This window comes from Carcharhinus amblyrhynchos, chromosome 6 (assembly GCF_965287045.1).
Source record: "Carcharhinus amblyrhynchos chromosome 6, sCarAmb.v2.hapA, whole genome shotgun sequence".
Classification (NCBI taxonomy): Eukaryota; Metazoa; Chordata; class Chondrichthyes; order Carcharhiniformes; family Carcharhinidae; genus Carcharhinus; species Carcharhinus amblyrhynchos.
The window spans coordinates 121401501-121425554 of record NC_137329.1 but is presented as its reverse complement, the minus strand read 5'-3'; the positions used below and the strand labels follow the sequence as shown (position 1 = coordinate 121425554).

Below are 24054 nucleotides of genomic sequence, written 5' to 3'. Positions count from 1 at the left end.
TTATATTTAATGGCTTACAGTTTTGGACTCACCATAAGTGGAAGCATCAGCATCAAACTCTTCCATAATTTTAAAGATTGGCTAAGTATTTAACAAATACATCTGAGTGTTTATAGACACTTGAACATTCACTTTCAGTGAGGATTTTCACTGCTCGTGATTTGTAAACAAGTGCATTAAGAGCATTTTCCTGATTTCTCTCAATAATACACCACATAAATCCTGATGTGAATATCTCAGATTTGGTGTGACCTCAGTGAAAATTGGGGTTAGAGTGTGATTGAAGGGATGGTGGTGGGAGGCACCTTTTTACAGACTGTGGTTATAGCAACATTTGGGGAGGACAGGTAGCACAGTGGATAGTACTGCTGCCTCACAATGCCAGGGAGCCAGGTTTGATTCTGTCCTTAGGTGACTGTTTGTGTTTGGAGCCTGGTGTTTGCACGTTCTCCTGTCTGTGTGCTTTTCCTCTGGGTGCTCCGGTTTCCCATCACAGTCCAAAGATACGCAGGTTGGGTGGATTAGAAAGCAGAGAGTGGGAATGAAGACTGGTTACCCAGAGTGGCAGAAGGTGGGACCCACAAGAATCAGCGCTGGACCTACTGCTGTTTACAATTTAGATTAAAGGTTTGGACTTTGGAATCTAACATGCACTTTCTAAATTTGTGGATGTCACCAAATTGAGGGAGATGGTCAAAACTGTTTAGAGGAGGCAGTGACATTGTCACAAGGCTAGTAACCCAGAGACCCGGGTTCAAATCCTGTCATGGCAATGGTGAAATTAGAATTCAATTAAAATCTGGAGTTGGATCTAATGATCATGAAACCATTGACAATTATTGTGCAAACCCACCTGGTCCTTCAAGGAAGGTAATCTGCCACACCTACATGTGACTCCGGATCCAAAGCATTGTGGTTCATCAGTGTCCTCTGAAATGGAGGGCAGTTAGGGATGGGCAACAAATGCTGGGCCAGACAGCGATGCTCTCATCCTGTAAAATGAATTTTATAAAGTACTGAAAGGTGTTACAACATATTACAGAAGAACATTAATAAACATGCAGAACTGGCAGATAGTTGGCAAGTAAAGCTCAGCACACAATGTGAGGTTTGTTACAAAGGTTACTTGATGCAAGTCTTATTGGAGTAGAGGATCAAAGGAGTCGTGGTGTGTAACTACACCCAATTACTGAAAGTTGCGTCATTGGTCATCAAGGCCAAAAATGAATCAAAACAAACACTAGACTTTATCTCTAGAGAGATAGAATTCAAAAGTAGGGAAGTTATGCCGAATCTGTTTAAATCTTGGTACGGCCACATTAAGAGTACCATGTGCAATTCTGGTCGACATATTATAAAAAGGGGATAAAGGCTTGGCAGAGGGTGCAGAGAAGAGTTACAAGCATGATATCAGAAATGCAAAGATATACATATCAGGAAGGAATTGACAGACTGAATCCCCTCTCACAAGAACTAGAAGCAGGAGTAGGCATCTGGCCCCTCTAGCCTGCTCCGCCATTCAATAAGATCATGGCTGATCTTTTTGTGCATTCAGCTTCATTCACCTGCCTGCTCACCATAACTCTTAATTCCTTGACTGTTCAAAAATGTATCTATCCTCGCCTTAAAAACATTCAATGAGGTAGCCTCAATTGCTTCACTGGGCAGGAAATTCCATAGATTCACAACCCTTTGTGTGAAGAAGTTCCTCCTCAACTCAGTCCTAAATCTGCTCCCCCATATTTGAGGCCATGCTCCCTAGTTCTAGTTTCACCTGCCAATGGAAACAACTACCTGTTTCTATCTTATCTATTCCCTTCATAATCTTATGTCTTTCTGTAACATCTCCCCTCATTCTTCTGAATTCCAATGAGTATAGCCCCAGTCTACTCAGTCTCTCCTCATAAGCCAACCGTCTCAACTCCGGAATCAACCTAGTGAATCTCCTCTGCACCCCCTGTAGTGCCAGTATATCCTTTCTCAAGTGCTCTCTTGGCAAAAGACTAAATGGTGACCTAATAGAGGTCTTTGAAAGGCTTTGATAGAGTGAATACAAAGAGAATGTTTCCTGTTGTTACAAAGGGAAAACCAGACGCCATCAATATTTGATAGTCACCAAGAAACCTAGTAGGAAATTTAGAAGAAATGTTTTTACTCAGAGTAATGGAAGTGTTGAACTCGCTCCTGCAATGAGTGGTTAAAGCAAAGAGTATCGATACATTTGAGGGAAAGTTTATCAGACCGATTTAAGCAAGGAAGGATGTGGCAAGGCTCAAACGGAATATAAATACCAACATAGACTGGGCTGAGTGACTTGTAACTCTGCAATATATCCTCATTCCACAATATATCCTCTATAGCTGAAGTAAATAATTGAATGTTGGCCCTGTGTGGAGATTTACGTTTGTCTTTCTTTTTATGCCACAGGTTACTGGAGTTGTCGGTCGGGCAGAGCTCTTGTCCTCTATTTTCTTTTTGGCTGCATTTTTATCGTACACTAAATCTAAAGGTCCCAACAATTCTATTGGTAATGCACTTTGCTTTTCCAAAATGGTTAAAGAGTCTGTGTAACTGGGCTGTGAGCACACTTTTATTCAGTGGCTTGTTCATAGTTTAAAAACTGGTGGTTTAAAAGAAAAAAAATCACTTATTCACTGAGACAGTTTCAAAACTGCATGGCTTAATGTGGGCTGATTTTGTATTAGTTCTTGAAAAGGCACATGAATGGAACTGAATATATCTTAAACTTTCAACAAAGAGAGGCCCTGAATAAGGTGGAATGTTCACAGAAGCCAGTAATCACAAGAAGTCAGTCTTGAGTGATTCTTCCTGTGTAAAGCTGCAAGCATGAGCATGATTTTTATTGCCCGTAATTGTTTTTGAACTGAGGGGCTTGCTAGGTCATTTCAGAGGACAGTTGAGAGTCAACCACACCGCTGTTTGTACACTGTGGCAACTCGCCAAGATTTCTTCAACGGGACCTTCCAGACCTGAGACCTCTTAACAGCTAGAGGGCAGCAAACCATGGGAGCAGACATCAACTGCATGTTTCCCTTCAGGATGCACACCATCCTGGTATGGAACCATCACTGTTCCTTCATTGTCATTGAGTCAAAATCCTGGAAGTCTCCCTAACGGCACTCAGGATGTACTTATTGCACATGGACTGTAGCAGTTCAAAAAGGCAGCTCACCACCGCTTTCTCAAGGGCAATTAGCAATGGGCAATAAAAATGCTGGTCTAGCCAGCAACGCCTACACCCCATGAAATAATTACAGAAGACCAGTGAGTCTATTTTTGCCTGTTGGTAGAAGGATAAATATTGGTCAGGACGTTGGAGAGAAATCCCCATTCCAGTGGGGTTTTTTAAGCCACATCAGCGGCCAGACAGAGTTTAACATTTCACCCAAAAGTTCACGTTCCTCCTAGTCCTTGTCAATATTTATCACTTAACCAATGCTTCAAAAACAGTTGCTGTAGTTGGTTGTGGGAGCATGCTGTGTGTGTTTTGGTCCGTTGCATCTCTTACTTTACATCAATGACTATGCTTCAAAAAATTTAATTGGCTGTGAATTGCTATGGGAGATCTTGTAAAAGGCCTGATATAAATGCAAATCTTTCTCGCTTGTTCTTTTATTTACTAGACTGTCCTTCACTGAAGATCTGGATGTTTGCACTTGGGGAGTTGAATGGACAGAAATAAATAACAATATCTTTTCTTTCCTTCAGTGTGGGCACCTATCGTGGTCACTGTGATATTAGTTGCTGTTGCAACTTTATGCAAGGAACAAGGAATTACGGTCATCGGCATATGCTTTGTCTATGAAATCTTTGTCGCTCAAGGAGTAAGTATAACACTGTAAATGTATTGTTTGTTCCCTTGGAAAACAGGTTATTGTTGAGTCCCTTGTAATTGAGGCTCACCTCTTATTATTTAAATGTATATTATAAAGCAGTGGTTTCTGACATGCTGTGAAGACCCCCCCACCACCCCCAAAGTGTGGCGTGACAAAGGATTCAAAATGATTCAAAATTCATGTAATTAAACTAAAACTAACCTTTCTCTTCAGCTGTGTGGTTCGCATCTCCAAAACCTGACGAATCTCCTGTGCGTGCGCCAGCTGGGAAAGAGGCGCACGTATGGTTTAGAGTTCTTACGTTTGTCGGACCTATGCGCATGACCAGTGGGATTTAGAGCTGAACAAAGAAAATTACAGCACAGGAACAGGTCCTTTGGCTCTCCAAGCCTGCACTGACCATGCTGCCCGACTGATCTAAAACCCCTACCCTTCTGGGAACCATATTCCTCTATTCCCATTTTATTCATGTAATTGTCCAGACACCCCTTAAAACGCAGTGTTGTATCTGATTCCACTATCTTCCCTGGCAGCGAGTTCCAAGCACCCATCACCCTCTGTGTAAAAAAAAAACTTGCTTTGTACATCTCCTTTAAAACTTGCCCCTCGCATCTTAAACGTATGCCCCCTGGTAATTGACTCTTCCACCTTGGAAAAAAGCTTCTGACTATCCCCTGTGTCAATTCCCCTCATAATCTTGAAGACTTCTATCAGGTTGCCCCTCAACCTCCGTCATTCCAGTGAGAACAAACCAAGTTTCTCCAACCTCTCCTCATAGCTAATACCCTCCATACCAGGCAACATCTTGGTAAATCTTTTCTGTACCCTCTCCAAAGCCTCCACATCCTTCTGAAGACAAAGATCCCATGCGCCCACACAAGGTGAAAACTCAAAAAAGGCACAAAAACCCTGGGAGAAGATTTGAACACCTCTTTCAAATTTCCCCTTAACATTATAGGTCCAAAGGAGAACCATCCACTGCTTCCCTCATTCCTCCCCATAACTGAAATCCCTCATTCCTAGCAACGTTCTAATAAATCTCCTCCTTGCCCTTTCCAGGCCTTTCACATCCTTCCTTAAGTGTGCTGCTCTGATATTCCAGCTGGGGACCAAAAATTGACTAGGGGTAGAGTTGAATTTTGTGATGGTCCGCCAGACAGATCCCTTCCAGCAGCAGAGCAAGGAAGTTCAGACTTACAAGTGTTGCGAGGCAAGCCCGGAGCCAGGCATTCCATCTATGGTTTTCTGACATGCATTGACGGCAGACAGTAACCCTCGCAACCAGCCTGGACTTGTTAAAAGTTTCAGGCCGCTGTCTCCCCCCTCAGCTCTGAACTGTCCATATTTCTGCAATATTAATGCAATCCATATTTCTGGCAACCATCAGCTGTGATCTCGCAAAGCCAAACTTGCAGAAGAGTAGACAGCTTTGGCTAAATATTTAGACTTTCCCTGACACCATAGCGATGGAAGAAAATGGTTAAGATTTATCGGCAAGATGCATGTGTGTGTGTGTCTGTTTACAGGTGATTCTAACATGTACAGGTCACTGTAAAACCAGCTTCAGAAAGCTGAGACAGCTGTACGTCATTTTAAGTGGATGTTTTTATTGAGGGTTTTTCATTTTACATTTATCAGAACAGACCAACAAGTCCCCAAAATCTACTACGGTACAGAGTGATCGTTGTTCCACATTTCCAGAAACGACCAGCAAACACTCATACAGATTATTAATCACTGTAGTCAGTGTCTCCTTTTGTACGGATAAAGAAAGGATACCAGAAAGAGTTGGGGGGCAGCTCAGGATAAAGCCACGAGCACATAACACCGTGTTGCATGCCCTCCTCCACAGGATAACAGGGCGACACAACATATAGGATCTCTTACGGGGTAAAATACAATCAATTAAGACCAGTGAATTCAGCATCCCAAGACCTCCAGGCAATGAAAGGATGTCCCAGAAAAAGCAGAACATCAGGATACTGCCGTCAGCTCGAGACATGACATGGCCAGTAAGAAGGATTTTTACACCTCACTCCTCTCAAGCAGTATCAGAGGCACCATTCAGGCCCCACCATTACTGGAAAACTTAAACCATTTTCCACCAAGGAAACCCTGCCAACAAGTAGAAGAAAAATCACCAAGACCTCCACCAACCGGATCTTTGGGGGAGAGATACAATTCTCCCCCACCTAACCGGATAAGGGAAACCCTTGAGAATTAAATATAGCAAATCAGAGCCTGTATCAGTGCCTCACCTCCCCAGATAAAGAAAGGAAACCCCAGAGAGAAGAACACCAGGAGTAGTCAACACATGCCAGATGTGGTTTAGCAGTGTACCCTTTCGCAGAGGAAGAGATGGATCTTGAGATATTTATTCACCGATCCCTGAAGACGACAGAGAGGTGAATAGGGTACTTAAGGCATATGAGACATTTGGTTTCATCAGTTGTGACACAAAGTATAAGAACGAGGAAAATATGTTAGAGCTGTACAGAGCATTGGTTTGGCCACAGCTGGAGTAGTGTGTGCAGTTCAAGTCACCTCACTGTAGGAAGGATGTGATTGCACTAGAGGGGGCACAGAGGAGGTTCGCCAGGATGTTGCCTGGGATGGAATATTTGAGCTATAAGGAGAGACTGGATAGGCTTGGATTGTTTTCTTTAGACCAGAGTAGGCTGAGGGGAGACATGATTGAGGCATATATGATGATAAGGGGTATGGACAGGGTGAGTAGGGAGCAGCTGTTCCCCTTGGTTAAGGGTCAATCATGTAGGGCATAGTTTGAGGGGCAGGAGATGGAAATGGAGACTTGAGAAAAAATAATTATTGAGAGAATGGAGTAACTGCCTGGGAAGGTAGTGGAGGCCAGAAACCTTACTATTTTAAGAAAATATTTGGATGAGCACCTGATTTGGATTAGTGCCAATTTAGTGGTAGTTATTGTTGGTGCAGACTTGAGCCAAAGGGCCTTTTCTTCGCCGAATAACTGTTACTCCATCTCTGTTTGTTAATGTGAGCATCAATAATCTATGCTGAGACCGTCGTCCACAACTTCGCTGACAGTGGCAGCCATCATCTCGATGCCTATGGCATCGCCAAAGCATAGGCTCGTTCCCCAATGAAATCGCCACTAGGCCCCACCCCAGCCATCCCAGACAGCCTCAATCAAACAAGGATTTTCCTGACTTAACTCAGGTCCCTGTCACCAAAATTTAGCCAGGACCTTCCAGGAAGGTAGCACGGATTATGATCATATAATTGAGTTGTGCACTGAGGAAAGATGGATTAGAAGATGAGTAGTGCCAGAGCTCATGATAATGCAGTTGCTCCTATACTTGCATCACGTGACTCTTCATTCATCACTTTAAAATAAGACAATAATGGGTATGCAAACTGTCCTTTAAATTGAACATTAGCATGTAGCCATAGAAGCAATCAGGAAATTTTGGGTCAAGTCTTACTGGAGAGGGAAACCTCATATTAAATGGATTTCTTACTGAATTTTAGATAAGTTCCATACCATGACTTGTTGGAAATGTGAGCTGATAAAAGTGTTTAAGAGGACAATCAGAGAATGACTGACATTCCATTAAGAGCCACCACGTTGCTGGAAGGGTACCTCATTGAGGACAGTGGATAATCAATGTGCCAACCCAAGTTCAAAAAGATAAACAGGACAGTAAAGGGGAAGGTGTCATTTGTGCATAGAGGGGAGATTTGTGACTCATGATATATGTCTTAATCCCCTCAATTTGCAGGTTAACCTCTCTGTGTGTTAAGGGATACATCTTTACTTTTTCAGCAAGCTTTAGCCTGACAAACTCTGATCTTTTTCTGAACTGATTGGAGTTATACTGCTGAGTGAAGTTCTCTTGAAATAATGATTACTTATCTTTCTTACAGTTTACTTTGCACGTCCTGGGGGAAATGGTGGGCCACTTGGTGCAAGGAAAAGGCATGGTGCCTTCGTGGATGCTCCAAACACTGATGAAACTGATTTTTTTGATGCTCAGCACTCTTCTGCTTGTCATTGTCCGAGTTCAAGTTATTCAATCCCAGCTGCCAGTCTTCACCAGGTAAAATACATTTGACTTAATAACTTGAAAATCTGGAGCCGTAAATGTGAGCTGGTCATTAATAAATCCAATAAGTAATTTCTGAGAAATTTCTTGGAGAAAACGTGAAACTCATTATCGCAAAGAATAGTTGAAGCAACTTGCAGAGGTGTATTTGAGGGGAAGGCAGATAAGTACACAAGAGAGAAGAAATAGAGGATATGCAGCAAGAGTTAGTTGCAGCAGGAGAGCAGAATCAGAGAATCACTGAATTCTACAGTGCAGAAGGAGGCCATTCAGCCCATCTGGCCTACATCGACCACAATCCCACCTAAGCCCTATTCCTGTAACCCCACATATTTACCTTCCTAGTCCTGCTGACACTAAGGGGCAATTTAGTTTAGCCAATCCACCCAACCCGCACGTCTTTGGACTGTGGGAAGAAACCACAACACTTGGAGGAAATCCCCGCAGATACGGGGAGAATGTGCAAGTGCTGACAGTGACCCAAGCCAGGAATTGAACCTGGGTCCCTGCTGCTGTGACATAACAGTACTAACCCACTGTGCCACCCATCATGAAGCATAAAGACCAGTATGGACCTGTTGGGCTAAATGGTCTGTTTCTGTGCTTCTGTGAATGTTTTTCATCTGTAAAACATTCCAAAAACTAAAGGTCTATTGTGTTCCTGACCTAAATGATTATATGTTTCTTATCACTGAAACGATTTAGGGTATGATCAGTTCGTGACTGGAGGCACAGAGTGGAAGCTTTGATCAACAGTTCTTTGTTTGATGCTTATCAAACGCATATCAAACTCATATCAAACTCCCCTCTCTGGTTTTTCCACATCCATGCCTGTGATTAAATCTCAGAGGAATTGGTTGTCATAGGATAGCTGGATCAGTTGTAACTTTTAATGGGCTATATCAATAGACAGGCACGTTTTAACACATTGCAAAGCTAAATTGAATTGAAAGGAACTGCTTTCTCATTGCACAATTGGTGAGTATTAATGGATAGGACACCCCATCATTTTTAACCAGCATTAGTAGCAAGTGGACTTCACTGTCACATACACACTCGAAGGGCAGTTTCCACAATCAATAAGGGTGAGAGGAGAGAAGAGTGATTCTTTGAAAGAGTGACAAACCCTAGGGGTTTATATTCACTTGGGAAAGGAAGATTAAGCATGATATAAAGAGGTGTTTAAGAAAATTAACAGAATTTATAGGATAAACAGAGATATATTTTCCTCTAATGGAGGAGTCCAGAAGTTAGAGCTGGCTGTTCGGACCCTCCCTCCCCCAACCCAATTAAAGGGATCAGACTGGGGAGTCATAGAGGTTTGCAGCATGAAAACAGGCCCTTCGGCCCAACTTGTCCACGCCGCCCTTTTTTTAAACCCCTAAGCTAGTCCCAATGCCTGCATTTGGCCCAGATTCCTCTATATCCATCTTACCCATGTAACTGTCTAATTGCTTTATAAAAGACAAAATTGTACCTGCCTCTACTAGTACCTCTGGCAGCTTGTTCCAGACACTCAGCACTCTCTGTGTGAAAAAAGTTGCCCCTCTAAATTGAAAGCTTAAACATTGCTGATGTTGTTTTGTTGAGTGAGGATGTTAAAGTGATAGAATCAAGACAAGTAAAGAGAATCAAGACAAGTAAAGAGAATCAAGACAAGTAAAGAGAATCAAGACAAGTAAAGAAAATCAAGACAAGTAAAGAGAATCAAGACAAGTAAAGAGAATCAAGACACAGGTCTGCCATGATTGAATAAATAGTTGTACAGGCTTGAGGGACTGAGTGGCCTCCACTTTCTCCTCTTAATTCAAAACACACCGTGGGACAGTGCAGTACAGAATCTGTTTGCCAGATTACTATGTTGAGATGCCGGCATTGGACTGGGGTAAGCACAGTAAGAAGTCTGACAGTTTACAGTTCTGTAAACTGTCTGTGCTTTATATGCTCTGTCTGAGGCCAGAACTCTTCATTCACCTGACGAAGAGGGGAACCTCGAAAGCTTGTGAGTTTACTATCAAATAAATCGGTTGGACTTAAACCTGATGTTGTCAGACTTCTTACTACCAGACTATTAGCTGGGTACAAGTTGCAAATTCCAGCACTAGGCACCACTCTCATGTGTCAGTCGGACATGAGTTCCATTCATTGTGGATCAGGTTGCTAAATTGAACACATTGTTGGAGGGAGGCATCTTGTTTAGCCTGGAGCCATTTGTACTTCAGCTATTCCAAGTTTCACAAATTTTCAGTTGATTTAAATCACTGGCATTGTGGAAATAAATAACATGAGAAAAGAAAGCTGAATGATGTCCAAATAATGTGATGACATGTTTTGATAAGGGCGGATACAAAGTGAATGCTTCTACTTGTGGGGCAGGGTAAAACTAGAGGCCATAAGATGGTCACTGAGAAATCCAATAAGGCATTCAGAAGATACCTCTTTTCCATACTCTAACCATTTTCCTGGTACTTACTATCACAGGAAGTCGTTGAAGTGAGTTGCATGGATGCATTTAAGGGGAAGCCAGACACAAGAAATAGCAACAGCAGTGGCAACTAGGCCCTTCAAGTCTGCCCCACCATTCACTACGATGATCTATGTCAGCCTCAGCTCCTTTCCTGTGACATTTCCCCATAGCCCTCTATTCCTCAATCCATCACATATTTATTTATATTCTCTTTACATACTTCTAATGTCCAGTCTTTGGGGCAGAGAATTCCATAGATTCACCACCCTCTGCGAGAAGAAATTTAAATGACCATCCCTTTATCTGGTTGCTACGTCCCCTTGTTCAAACCTCTCCCAGTAGTGAAAGCATCTCACCCACTACCCTGTCAAGTCCCCTCAGGATCTTATATGCTAGACAGGCAGATGAGGGAGAAGGAAGTAGAGGGTTATAATGATGGATTTGTATGACAAATCATGGGAGGAGGCACAAGTGGACTACAAATGCTGGCATAGTCTTGTTGGGCCAAATGGCCAGTTTTTGTGCAGTATAGCTGATGCCATACCATCTTTCCAACACTGTTATAAATTTATAGTGTGTGTTTTCTATGTAATGCTTAATTTGGCTGGTCATGATAAAACCCTTATGGGAGATACACTAATACATTTAAAATGTATTAATGCAGCATGGTGGCACAGTGGTTTGCACTATTGCTTCACAGCCTCAGGGACCTGGGTTCGATTCCCAGCTTGGGTCACTGTCTGTGCGGAGTTTGCATGTTCTCCCCATGTCTGCACGGGTTTCCTCTGGGTGCTCCGGTTTGCTCCCACAGTCCGAAAGATGTACTGGTTAGGTGCATTGACCTGAACAGGCGCTGGACTGTGGCGACTAGGGGATTTTCACAGTAACTTAATTGCACTGTTAATGTAAGCCTTACTTCTGACTAATAAATAAACTTTACTTGAGAAATAAAATGTCCAGCTGCTTTTCCTGGCCTGAAATGATCATGTGGTTTAAAAAAGCCATCAGTTACTTAATGACAGAATCTTCTTTGGTCAGTAGATGGTGCTCTGGATTTTCCAAATGTTACAAGTCACAAAGCAATGTTGCTTTTCAATCGCTAAACACCGACTGATCAGAAGCCAGTACACAATTTTTTCAAAGCTGTTGACTCATAGTCTTAGGACTGAAACTCTCAAAGTGAAAGTTGGGAAGGATATTAATTCAATTGACATTAATTTCAGCATGTACCTTTCAACTTTCAATGCCAAAGCATTTAAGTATTGTAAACAGTCAGAAGTGCAATCTTCATCCTTTTCAAAAAATTGCTCCTGCAGTCTTGAGTGTTGGTTTGGTTTGAGTTGGAGTTTGTGTTTCTGAATCAGAAAGTTGCAGGCTCGAGCCCCACTCTGGGATAATGCATCAGTGCAGTACTGAAAGAACGCTGCATTAGCAGACATGCAATTCTTTCTATGAGAGGCTAAATCCAGACTGGCTTGTCTGTCAAGGAAATGTCAAAAAATCCTTTGGTGCCATCTTAGGAGAAGGGTGAATTCTTCTGGAAAACCAACAATTCTTGCTCAATCAACACAACCAAGTAATAGATCAGTTGAGATATCTGACCAACCTTAGTGCCGGACACTGCAAAACATGTTATTGAATTTCATGATCACTCCAGGTAATTCCACGTGTTACGGATAAGAGAGAGAGAGAAGCAAACTGAACTCCTTTACCCTCTCGCTGTTTGTCCCTGAGCAAAATTGTTTTATAATGCTTTAAAAACGGACATTGGCTTGTTTTCCCAAATCCTCAGTTTGAGAGGTACAATTTTTAAAGTGACTTAATTTTTTTACGATTAAATCAGAAATTAGTTTATTCACACATTCAAACCCTTGGAGATGATCATAACTTCACAAAGATCCAAATATATAATTACAAAAGGTCGTGAATGTAGCCCAATCCACCACTCAAACCAGCCTCCTATCCATTGACTCTGTCTACACTTTCTGCTGCCTCAGCAAAGCAGCCAACATAATTAAGGACCCCACGCATCCCAGACATTCTCTCTTCCACCTTCTTTCATCGAAGAAAAGATACAAAACTCTGAGGTCACGTACCAACCAACTCAAGAACAGCTTCTTTCCTGCTGCCATCAGACTTTTGAACAGACCTACCTTGCATTAAATTGATCTTTCTCTACACCCTAGCTATGACTGTAACACTACATTCTGCACTTTCTCCTTTCCTTTTCTATAAACAGTATGCTTTGTCTGTATAGTGTGCAAGAAACAATACTGTTCATTGTCTACTAATACATGTGACAATAATAAATCTCCCAGACGTTGCACGAAGCACCTTGCAAGTTGTTTGAGATTGTGCAACTTCTCAAGAGTGACAGCTTCTGAAACTATAATAATGTCAAAGACTGGCTGTACCAGTTAACCTGTAAATGCATCTGCAGGGATAACAGATTTTGATGGCTGTTCTTGTGTTATTGTTTAGGCTGCAGAGACTGACGATTGCTGCTTCCTGGTCCTGTTTATTGCAATGTGCTCACAAAGAGAGCTGTGAGATTCCACATTAATGTGTATTGTTTTTGTCTGTAACTGCTGTTTGGACATTTCCAAAAGTGTGGCCAGTCTTGAATTCTGTGGCCTGAAGTAGCCACCTTTTGGTTTAGCAGAGTCCAGTTTAAGCAAGATTTGATTTTAAAAGTTTATGATCCCTTTCATATCTTAGGGAAATGAAAAGGATCATAAATACCTTGTAATTCTTCAAACAGATTTGATATTGCTTTATCAGCCTACTAGATTCTAAATTCTTCAGTTCTTCCCGCAGTTGTATTGCCAGAATTAGATTATAAAGGGAAATTATATCAACTACAGAAGAAACAATTTGAAATTGTGTGTTATAAATCATGTGTTGGCACTGAGCCACATTAGGAAATATTAGAGCAGCTGGCCAAAAGTTTGGTCATAGAGTTAAGTTTTAAGAAGAATCTTGAAAAAGAAATGAAAGGCAAGAGATTTGGGGAGGGTACCTCGGAGCTTGTGGCTTGACAGCTGAAGGCATGGCCACCAGTGATGGCAATCCATACTGCAAAGCTAGTTTTGAATAATTGCAGATATCTGGGAGGCCAGCGGAAGGTTACAGAGTTGGGAAAAGGAGAGGCTATCATGGGATTTGAAAATAAGGATGAGAATTTTAAAATTGTGGCATTGCTTACCTGGAAGCCAGTGTAGCTTAACAAATGAGATGGTTTTGTGTTCACAGGACTATAGAAGCGTTAGGGGTGATTTGAGGTTTATAAAGTTGTGAAAGAATTGGTAAAGTGGATGGAGAAAGAAAGAGTTTCTGCTAGTGGGAGAGAATAGGTGAAGAGGATGTAACCAGAGCCAGCCAATTCAGGAGAAAACACTTCACCCAAAGATTGGTGGATGTGTGAGACTTTACTCAATAAAAAGTATTAAATGCTAGCTCATTTTAAAACCTGAGAATGTTTGCAAGATGTGGTATAAAAGGATATGGAATCAAGGCAATTGGATAGAAGGAATTAAGATACAAATGAGCCACGATTTCATTGAATTTCAGAACTGACTCAAGGGCTAAGTGAACCCTTGTTACTGTGTTCTTGAGCTCTCCCTTCCTCCTTCAAAACCTCACAGTTTAACCTAGCTTTTAGTCAACTGCCCTGATTATCTCCTTAAGTGACTCAGTGAGAAGCCAGATAATGCTTCTGTGAAGAGCCTTGAGACATTTTATTAATTTAAAGGTTATATCTAAACGGAAGTTTACTTATATGGATACAGGTTTCATTTTTAGACTTGGCTAATGATTTTAATTTTTCTATCTCAGGTTTGACAACCCAGCTGCTGTCAGTCCGAGCCCTGTAAGGCAGCTAACATTCAACTATCTCCTGCCGTTGAATGGTTGGCTTCTCCTGAACCCGTCAGAGTTGTGCTGTGACTGGACGATGGGCACAATCCCACTGGTGGAATCGGTCTTGGATATTCGGAACCTTGCCACTTTCACTTTCTATTGTCTAATGGCTCTGCTGATACATTATAGTCTACGCTATCCTGGAGAATCATCCCAGGTTGTAATAATGGTAAGAGCAGTTACAGAAATTAATTTGATGACATAAATATGGATGTCTTTTAAAAAGCATTTAGATAGTTACATGGTTAAGATGGGTACAGAGCAACATGGGCCAAATGTGGACAATTGGGATTAGTTTACGGGTTTAAAAAAAAAATGGCGGCATGGACGAGTTGGGCCGAAGGGCCTGTTTCCATGCTATAAACCTCTATGACTCTATGAATAACGTCCCACTAGCAGGAATGCCCGTCACTGTGGTTAGTGCTGCTGCCCCACGGCACCAGGGACTTAGGTTTGATTCCTGGCTTTGGTCACTGTCAGTGTGGAGTCTGCACATTCTCCCTGTGTCTGCTTCCTCTGGGTGTTCCGCTTTCCTCCCACAGTCCGAAAGATGTGCTGGTTAGGTGCACTGGCAGTGCTAAATTCTTCCTCAGTATACCCAAACAGGCACTGGAGTGTGGCAACAAGGGGATTTTCACAATAACTTCATTGCAATGTTAATGTAAGCCCACTTATGACACTAATAAACTTTTTTAAAAAAAAACAGAATCAGAGAGAAAGAGGAGAATTTTTGTTGCAGCAAATTATGATCTGGAGTGTGTTGGCTCCAAGGGTGAATTCATTGGGCTGAATTGCTGTCTCCTATGCTGTATGTTTAGCGTCATAGAGGTTTACAGCATGGAAACAGGCCCTTCAACCCAACTTGTCCATGCTATCCTTTTTTTGTAAACCTCTAAACTAATCTCAATTGCCTGCATTTGGCCCATATCCCTCTACACCCATCTTACCCATGTGACTGTCTAAATGCTTTTTAAAAGACAAAATTGTACCCGTCTCTACTACTACCTCTGGCAGCTTGTTCCAGACACTCACCACCCTGTGTGAAAAAACTGCTCCTCTGGATACTTTTGAATCCCCCCCCCCCCACCGCCCTCACCTTAAACCTATACCCTCTAGTTTTAGACTCCCCTATCTTTGGGAAAAGATGTTGACTATCTAGCTGATTTATGCCCCTCATTATTTTATAGACCTCTATAAGATCACCCCTCAGCCTTCTATGCTCCAGAGAAAAAAATCCCAGTCTATCCTGCCTCTCCTCATAACTCAAAGCATCAAGTCTTGGCAGCATTCTAATAAATCTTTTCTGCACTCTTTCTAGTTTAATAATATCCTTCCTATAATAGGGTGACCAGAACTGCACACAGTATTTCAAATGTGGCCTTACCAATGTTTCTATGATACTGCTGCAAAATTAATGTCATTGTACAGATTTGGCTATGCTGCTATTTTCCAACTATTGTATGTTTTATAAAATATACATTGTCTGAACATTTGAATTACTTAACCATGCTTTAGATGGGTAGAGGGATTGACAAGTGCAATATATTAATAATGCATTGGTTGTTTTTCTATTGAAGTCGTCACGAAGTATTTATTAATTGCTCCATAGAGCTCTTCTGGGAAATGGATTTCTCACTAATGAGCTCACATAAACATTTGCATAATACTTTGTGATTATCTCCCAGAAGCTTTAGTTAATCTGCAAATTACCTGTTACATTCAACAGCCACATACAATCAACAGCTGAAAAGCCTTCCTGCCCTTCCTCCCTCTCGTGAGATAAAAGGAGAAGGAACATCTAAAAATTGACCAACAAAATAAAACTTCTAACTCCATCCAGTCTGCCCAAGGAATTGTCAACTTTTGTATCACAATGTATGCACTTTTTCTACCGCATATCCCACCTGCCTGAAACCATGTGATCTGCTGGAAGAGACGGGAAACATCTAGGCTATTTGGGGGAAAAGGTTTGCAAAATCCCTTTCATATCTTCTGGTGTAATCAAAATTAGAACCGCCCAAGCCCTGATTAATGCAATGCACTACTTGCCTCTTGTACACAGGAAATCTCTTCCCAGTCAGAAACAGGTCCAATTCTTGAAGGAATCCAGCAAATCAGCATCTACTACACTCTCCCAGAAGGGACTGTGGAGATGGGCTGCTGGTTGGCCTGGGGAGGTTCTAAGACAAACACCAGCCCTTTTGAAGGGATGAAGATGCAAGAATGTAGGTAGCCACTGGGGCTTGTGGGAGAGGTTGGAGGAGGGTGGTAGCGGTAAGAGAATCATCAAATGGTTACAGCGCAGAAGTAGACTATTCAACCTAATGCATCCACCTTGACTGTCTGCAGGAACAATTCAGTAGCTACATTTTCTCATTCCTTCCCTGTGATCCCTCAATGTTTTTTCCCCTTCATGGGCTTAGCTAATTCCCTATTGAGTTGAATCTTCCTCCATTCATAAGAGAAATTTCTGTCTGCCTACTCTTTCTGGGCCCCTCATAATTTTGAATACCTGGAAGGTACCCTGAAGCCTGTCTGAGAGCATGAAAGGAACTTTATAAATGCAAGGTCTTTGTTTAATATTAGGTAAGATGTTCTTTCTGAAAGTTGGTACAGACTCGATGAGCCAAATGGCCTCTTTCTGCACTGTAGGGATTCCAAGGATTCTATAGTTTTATGAATGTGCAGGAATGTGGACTGGGTGCTGCTGCAGTGGCTGCATTTTAAGTTTTCAAATCCATGGCTTTCAGTGTTAAAAGTATAATGTAAGATTTTTCCTTGTGTAGGGGGAACCAAACTAGGGATCATAAATCTAAGATAATCACTAATAAATCCAATAAGGAATTCAGGGAAGAAAATTCTTCCCCCAGAAAAGGATAGATTCTGGAACTTGCTACCTTGTTGATTAAAGAGACAAATAGCATTGATGCATTTAAGGGGAAACTGGATCAGTAAATAAATGCAAGTTGTTTTGCTGTAATCAGTTTTTGCTTGGATCAATTTGGATCAGGTCAGGGACTGAGGTGGTTAGAAGTCCTGCCTTGTTCTGTTAGCACTACCGAGTTCAGTCTCATCTGTCTGATGTGCGACACACCATCTGGCTGATTCTAAACTGCCTCAATAAGCCGCTGTTTGTTTAACAACCAGAGCAACTAAGAATAATTAGCATTACCTACTTCCTGAGAACAAATCAACAAATTGAAAGAAAATAGTAGTTGAGTTCCACAGCTGTGCATTGTCAAAGAAGTGACTCAGTTTTGCACTGTTCAAAGCTTCAAGCAGGAGGAATAACCAGTGCTGAAAAATGGGCAATGGAATTAATATGAGAAAGTTTGATCAGTAGTATTTTTAGAGTTCTTGTCATTTTAACATTTAACAGTGATATATGCATGCTGGTTCTTGTTAGTTTGGCTAGTCCCCTCGAGTCTCCCATGGATTTTGGAGTCAGCAAAACTTTTTCACATTTCCATTGCTCTCTCCACTTTCAAAAGCAAACTATCAGCCTCCAACCATTGCATGACTTGCATTCCCTCACTCTGTAAAATACATTTTGCTCACTAATGGTGTCATAAATGATGTTTGTTGTTTGACTTCTAATTCTACATGTGGTTCAACATTGCTCTCTCTTTACAGGCACTTTCTTTCATGGTGTTGCCATTCATCCCAGCATCAAACTTGTTCTTCCCTGTTGGCTTTGTGGTAGCAGAGCGTGTGCTTTACGTACCCAGCATGGGGTTTTGTTTGCTTGTTGCACATGGATGGAAGAAGATAACAGAAACACGGTATTGTTATAATAGTATTGAAACATTACACAATATCATTTGCAGCGAGCAGAATGTCTTGAACTGATCATTAGTAACACAATGAAAGTAAGATTGAGCATATGCTACTTTTAATTCCAACAAAGCACCAGGGGTTCTTACCTGTAGGAATAAAATTGAAAACTGGTGAAGTTGGTTAGATTTACAATTACTGTGCACAGTTCTTATCTTCATATCATCATAGAACCCTACAGTGCAGAAGGAGGCCACTTGCCCCATTGCATCTGTACTGACCACAATCCTATCCAGACCCTATCCCCATAACCTGATGCATTTACCCTGGCTAGGTCCCCTGACACTAAGGGTAATTTAGCATGGCCAGTCCACCTAACCTGCACATCTTTGGACTCTGGGAAGAAACTGGAGCATCTGGAGGAAACCCACGCAGACACGGGGAGAACTCCACGTAGACAGGCCGGGAATCAAACCAGGGTCCGTGGCGCTGTGAGGCAGCAGTGCTAACCACTGTGCCACCGAGCAAAATAGTTTACAAGGACGATAGTAAAACTGAGAGTTTATCCCTATCAGAAAAAATCAAACAGGCTTGGTCTCTTTCCAGACTGTGTTGATCTTTGCCTTGGTTTTTCCAAACATAATACACAGTCACATGTTAAACATGTCAATTGATGTAGGCATTACAGTTGGAAACTCTAAGCCAGCTGCTACCTTAAATGTGGCAACTCCCAGTTATCTGACAATGCTCAGCAGATTACAGTTGGCATATCTCTTAGCATTTGAAGGACATCCAAGAATACTTACAACCATGACACAACGAGGCGAATTCCCAGACAAACTGGAAGCTGCTCGTTCTAATTTAAAGTTCAAAAATGTTGCCCTTCTTGACTCAGAATAATCCAGCACAGAAGGAGGTAATTTTAAAAAAATCTTGATCAAAGCGGTAAGTTGCAATAGAGAAATAGTGAGATGGAGATTTTTATTCAGGGCTTTTAGAATCCAGGCAGTTGAAAGTATTCAGCTCGAAGCTTTGCTTCTAACTTGAGTGTGATCGCCAGGGCGTCATGACCTTTGATTTGAGTTGACCTGTTCTGCCTGTTTCAGTACATGCTCTGTGTCAGCCATTTCAGTCAAAGCAAACAGCAACTTTTCTTCTGGAGAGCTCATGTAGCCTTTCTCTATTATACTGTCCAGCTGAGAGGCTATATATAATCTCAGTTTATGAATTAGGAACAGAAGTAGACCACTCAGCCCTGCTCTACCTTTCAGTAAGATCATGGCTGCTCTGATTGTAACCTAAACCCCATGTTACTACCTACCCCCAATAGCCTTTTACTCTCTTGTTAATCAATAATTTTTCCAGCTCTGCCGTAAAAATATTCAACATTTCTGCTTCCACTGCATTTTGAGGACAAGAGTTCCAAAGACTCTTGACCCTTTGAGAGAAAAAAATCTTCATCTCTGTCTTAGGTGAGTGACCCCTTTTAGAAATAGTAGTGACCCCTCAGTCTAGATTCTCTGACAAGAGGAATCATCTGCTCCACATCCACCCTGTCAGTATCCATCAGGATCCTAAAATTTTCAGTCGTCATCTCTTACACTTCTAAACTCTAGTGGATACTGTTGAAAGGGAGGTTAATTCCCTCTCTGAGAGCTAACGTCTGACTACTCAAACAGGGGTACCTCACCTCACAATCTGTTAAAACTCTGTGAGAAATAGTATGATCTGCTCTTCAGCAACTTTTAGTGGTTAAATCAAAATAACTACCTGAGACTCTATAGAACAAACAAGTAACTATTTATCTAACTAACAGGTTAACAGTGAACAGGTTAACTAAACTATTAACAAACCAAATAAAACACTATTATGATGGAATGTTTAGAAAAACACAGTTTCTACTTGTTAACAAAAACCTAGAATGTTTTATGGTCACTCTCAAAATACAAACAAGTTTTATCTCCCAGAATCTTCTATCTTCTTCCTCCTTTGCCATCTTCACTAACGAGATGAGACTTTCTTTTAATTCGTAAATGAGCTTGGCAGAGGCAGTTGCTGGCAGAGAGCTGTCTCTCTCAACCTAAGAGCTGTCTCTTATACCCCTGATGACATACCAACATCAACACAATTTGGTTCTCAGGTTACCAAAGCATCAAATAGGCTACTGTTAGCTAAGTGTCTATTTTAAACTGGGCAAAATTCAAACACAGCCTGTTGTCTTGGCAAGACCATAGCCTGGTCTCTCGATAGAATGTTTCAGTCTGTGTACTGCATGTGCACCTGCATCTCTTTTTAAGTACAGAAAAAAACACTACCTTTTTAAGAGACAATTTTACAAACACCAACTTCACAACAATACAAACCTAACCTCTCCAACATTCCCTCAGAAGACAACCCTGCCCATTGCTGGTATCAGTCCAGTAAACCCTCTCTGAACTGATTCTAATGCATTTGTATCTTCCCTTGAATAAAAAGACCATTAAATAAAATAAAAATAAAATAAAAAATATTAAATATAATATTCCAGGTACAGCCTCACCAATTACCTGTATAACTGAAGCATTACCTCCTACTTCTGTCACTAATTCCGCTCACAATAAACAGTAACATTCTATTGGCTTTCCTACTTGCTCTACCTATAACATACGCTTGAGAGTCTTTCAGTACTTGGGATCGCATCCTCGTCGTGGAATTTGCCAAAATTTTTTTCCAACTGAAAATGGAACAGTGGACTGTGCTGACCCAGAGGCAAGCATTCAGTGCGATATAAATGCAGACCGAATCAGAGTGCAGGTTTGCCTGATTAGTGTGTCATTTTCAGCATTGAAAAGATCAAATCAACTAGCTTTCCAACCAAAGATTGAGCTGAATGTTGCCCACTCGCTCAGCCTCCTCCTACTAAAGTAGAATGGACTTTGTCATGACAACCACATGGGTTTGCAATCATGATTCTGTGCTGCTTGTATTCAAAAGGCAAAAGTTACTGGAAAAGTTAGACAGGGGAGCGGAACTTCTTGCAATCCAACCTGGATTCTTGCGCTCAGTGTCATATTTTCAGAGAATTGTCCCTATGCGTTTTAGACCCTGCTACATATCTAATTATTTCCCCTGATTTCTCTTCCTCGCCCCCCCCGGCAGCCCCAACCCCCTCCCAGCCGGCTGAAACCCCTCTCCACCCCTCCGGCTAGCTCTGATTGCTGGCCTCCCTCAGTCACTTGGCCCAAATGCAGAGTGGCAGCAGGACCACCCATCCCTACTGATTGTCCTGCCCCCATTAGGTCCTGCCTCCTCACTACTGCCTGACGCTTGGTGGGTAGTGTCAAAGTGCCCCTGGGCATCAGCACTTTGCCCCATGGGCAGTGTCAGAGCCCCAGGCTGGCGGTGCCAGTGTCCTTTACCGCCACCCCCCTTCACTGCAGCAGGGTCGGACCACCAGCTCCCTGCAAGTGGGGAGCTGCACTAGACTCCGTTGGAGTGAACAACTCCAGGCAGGCAGAGAGATGCTAGTGAACCTGGAGATTTCAGTCCTGGGCCTGCCAGTGGGATTTAAGTTGTATGGAGATTAGAATTTCCATAATTTATTCAGTTCCGTGCCGATTTCTGGCACGGAGTGACAGCCTCGAAAATCCGGCGCTCAGGAGATTCGTTGAAGTCGGGAAGCCCGCAAAACGGCCTCCGCTCGAGTCTCCTGGCTCACTGTGCTACAAAAGCAGCACAACACAATGGGAGAATTGTTCCCAGGAGCTGGAAAGTTTATACAGCAGTGTAAAGCTTGTGTGTGTGCAAAAATGTTTTTAGCCCTCTGAGATAACTAATGCATGCTTTTCGTAACAGTGGACAGTCATTGTAGCTTGTATATTAAAAAAAAAATGTTTTTCTGACTTCAATTTTACCTCTTTTTGAGACTAATTTCCAACAGGACCTCGTTCCAAAATAAGTTGCATGTGAAAATATTCAGTTGCACTGTAACAGCACAGCTGTTGTTCTGATTAGGTTGCAGATTGGTCTGTTGTCCTATACAGCCAACATGACAAACTGTCTGACCTAAATCTCATACTGTACAACCACGTTTGAATGAAGGCTTTTTCATATGAGGAATGGTTGAGGAATCTGGGTCTATACTCAATGGAGTTTAGAAGGATCGGGGTGCGGGGGAACGGGTCTAATTGAAACTTACAGCATATTGAGAGGCCTAGATAAATTGGACGTGGAGAGGATGTCTCCACTAGTGGGAGAGACTAGAACTCAAGGGCAAAATCTCAGAGTGAAGAGATGCTCCTTTAAAAGTGAGAGTAAGGGTACTTTCTTCAGCCAAAGAGTGGTGAATCTGTGGAACTCATTGCCACAGGACGTTATAGCGGCCAGGTCAGTGAGTGTCTTTAACACAGAGAGAGATAGGTTCTTGATCAATAAGGGGATCAAGGGTTACGGGGAGAAGGCAGGAGAATGGAGATGACGATCATATCAGCCACAATTGAATGGTGGAGCACATGGGCCGAATGGCCGAATTCTGTTCCTGTATCTTATGGTTTCTGGACTCAAGTGATACTTAATTATAGATAATAATTATTTGTACAGAATCCACTGGTTTTCAGTTTAACCGTGACAGTCCACCCCAATGCCAGTCATAATCTGTCAACTGTTTTGTTCAAAGCAAACACCAGCTTTTCTTCTGCAGAGAGTGATTTGCCTTCTTTTTAGAAGGTTCTACATCATATGGGGTAAGACCCTTCCTAAAACTTATTACTTTGACCAATCGGGCTCCCACTGATTCTAGTTTTGCCTTATTCATTACCTTAGTGATAAATACTTGAGCCAGTGTCTCAAATTCTTTTGGGGACCCAACAGTTTTTTGGGCCATATTTGCCCATCCTTAGATTCCCTGAAAAGATGATGAACCTTCTCTTTGTCCTGCTCCGCCTTTGGACTGATAGTGTTCCATCATAGAACCCTCCATTATGTTACCCAGTTACTTTATTTGCTTGGATTATAAATTTTACTATTGAATGTTGGATTGCAGAATTACAGGGCACTTACAACGTAGGTAAGGTCATTTGTCCAAACTAGTCCATTATGCTTCACAAGAGCCTCCTTCCACCTGACTTCATTTAACCCTATCAGCATATTATTCTATTTGTTCCCTCTTGTACTAATCTAGCTTCCGCTTAGATGCTATTTGTCTTAACTGTGAGGTTCAAACGTAATCAAAGATCCCTTGGGTTATATGCATCAATTTTGCTATGTTAAAGCAAAAACACACTTTGCACATAGTACTATGCTTAAAAAATGAGCATTTTGGGCTGAAGTTAATTGCACGCTAGAAACTCATTTTGGCCCAGTTCACCACCCTCTCATCTCAGATTCAGAAGATTGTTGATCCAAGTCGCTACAGTAGCACAGTGGGTAGCACTGCTGCTTCTCAGTTCCAGGGACCTGGGTTCGATTCCTGGCTTCGGTCACTGTCTGTGTGGAGTTTACACATTCTCCTTGTGTCTGCATGGGTTTCCTCCGGGTGCTCCGGTTTCTTCCCACAGTCCAAAAATGTGCGGGTTAGGTTGATTGGTCATGCTAAAATTGCCCCTTAGTGTCCTGAGATGTGTAGGCTAGAGGGATGAATGGGTAAAATATATAGGGGTTAGGGCCTGGGTGGGATTCTGGTCGATACAGACTCGATGGGCTGGATGGCCTCTTTTTGTACTGTAGGGATTCTATGATTTCTATGATAAGTGCTACTTAAGACCACCACAATATTGATTGTCAATTCACTGCGATGCTGAGGGAGTGCTGCAGTGTTGGGAGGTGCTGTCTCTCAGAAATGGCATTAAATTTTTGATTATTTTTGTTCTAATCCCACAACACTATTTGAAAGAGGCTGCTTTGCTCTGGCCGACACTTTGCACAAGACTTTTAGAAGTGGCAGTAAAAGGGACAGAACTTGTGTATTTCCATCTTT

At 42.0% G+C, this 24054-nt stretch overlaps 1 protein-coding gene across 1 annotated transcript in view; it reads left to right on the top strand.

Annotated features, from left to right (window-relative positions):
* tmtc3 (transmembrane O-mannosyltransferase targeting cadherins 3) overlaps window positions 1-24054 on the top strand; it is a 60524-nt gene that overhangs the window by 16838 nt on the left and 19632 nt on the right. Inside the window, exons 4-8 of the mRNA XM_080191332.1 lie at window positions 2428-2527; window positions 3730-3845; window positions 7764-7936; window positions 14244-14496; window positions 17961-18109. Coding sequence (XP_080047458.1) covers window positions 2428-2527; window positions 3730-3845; window positions 7764-7936; window positions 14244-14496; window positions 17961-18109 — 791 coding nt within the window. The remainder of the gene's footprint in view (window positions 1-2427; window positions 2528-3729; window positions 3846-7763; window positions 7937-14243; window positions 14497-17960; window positions 18110-24054) is intronic.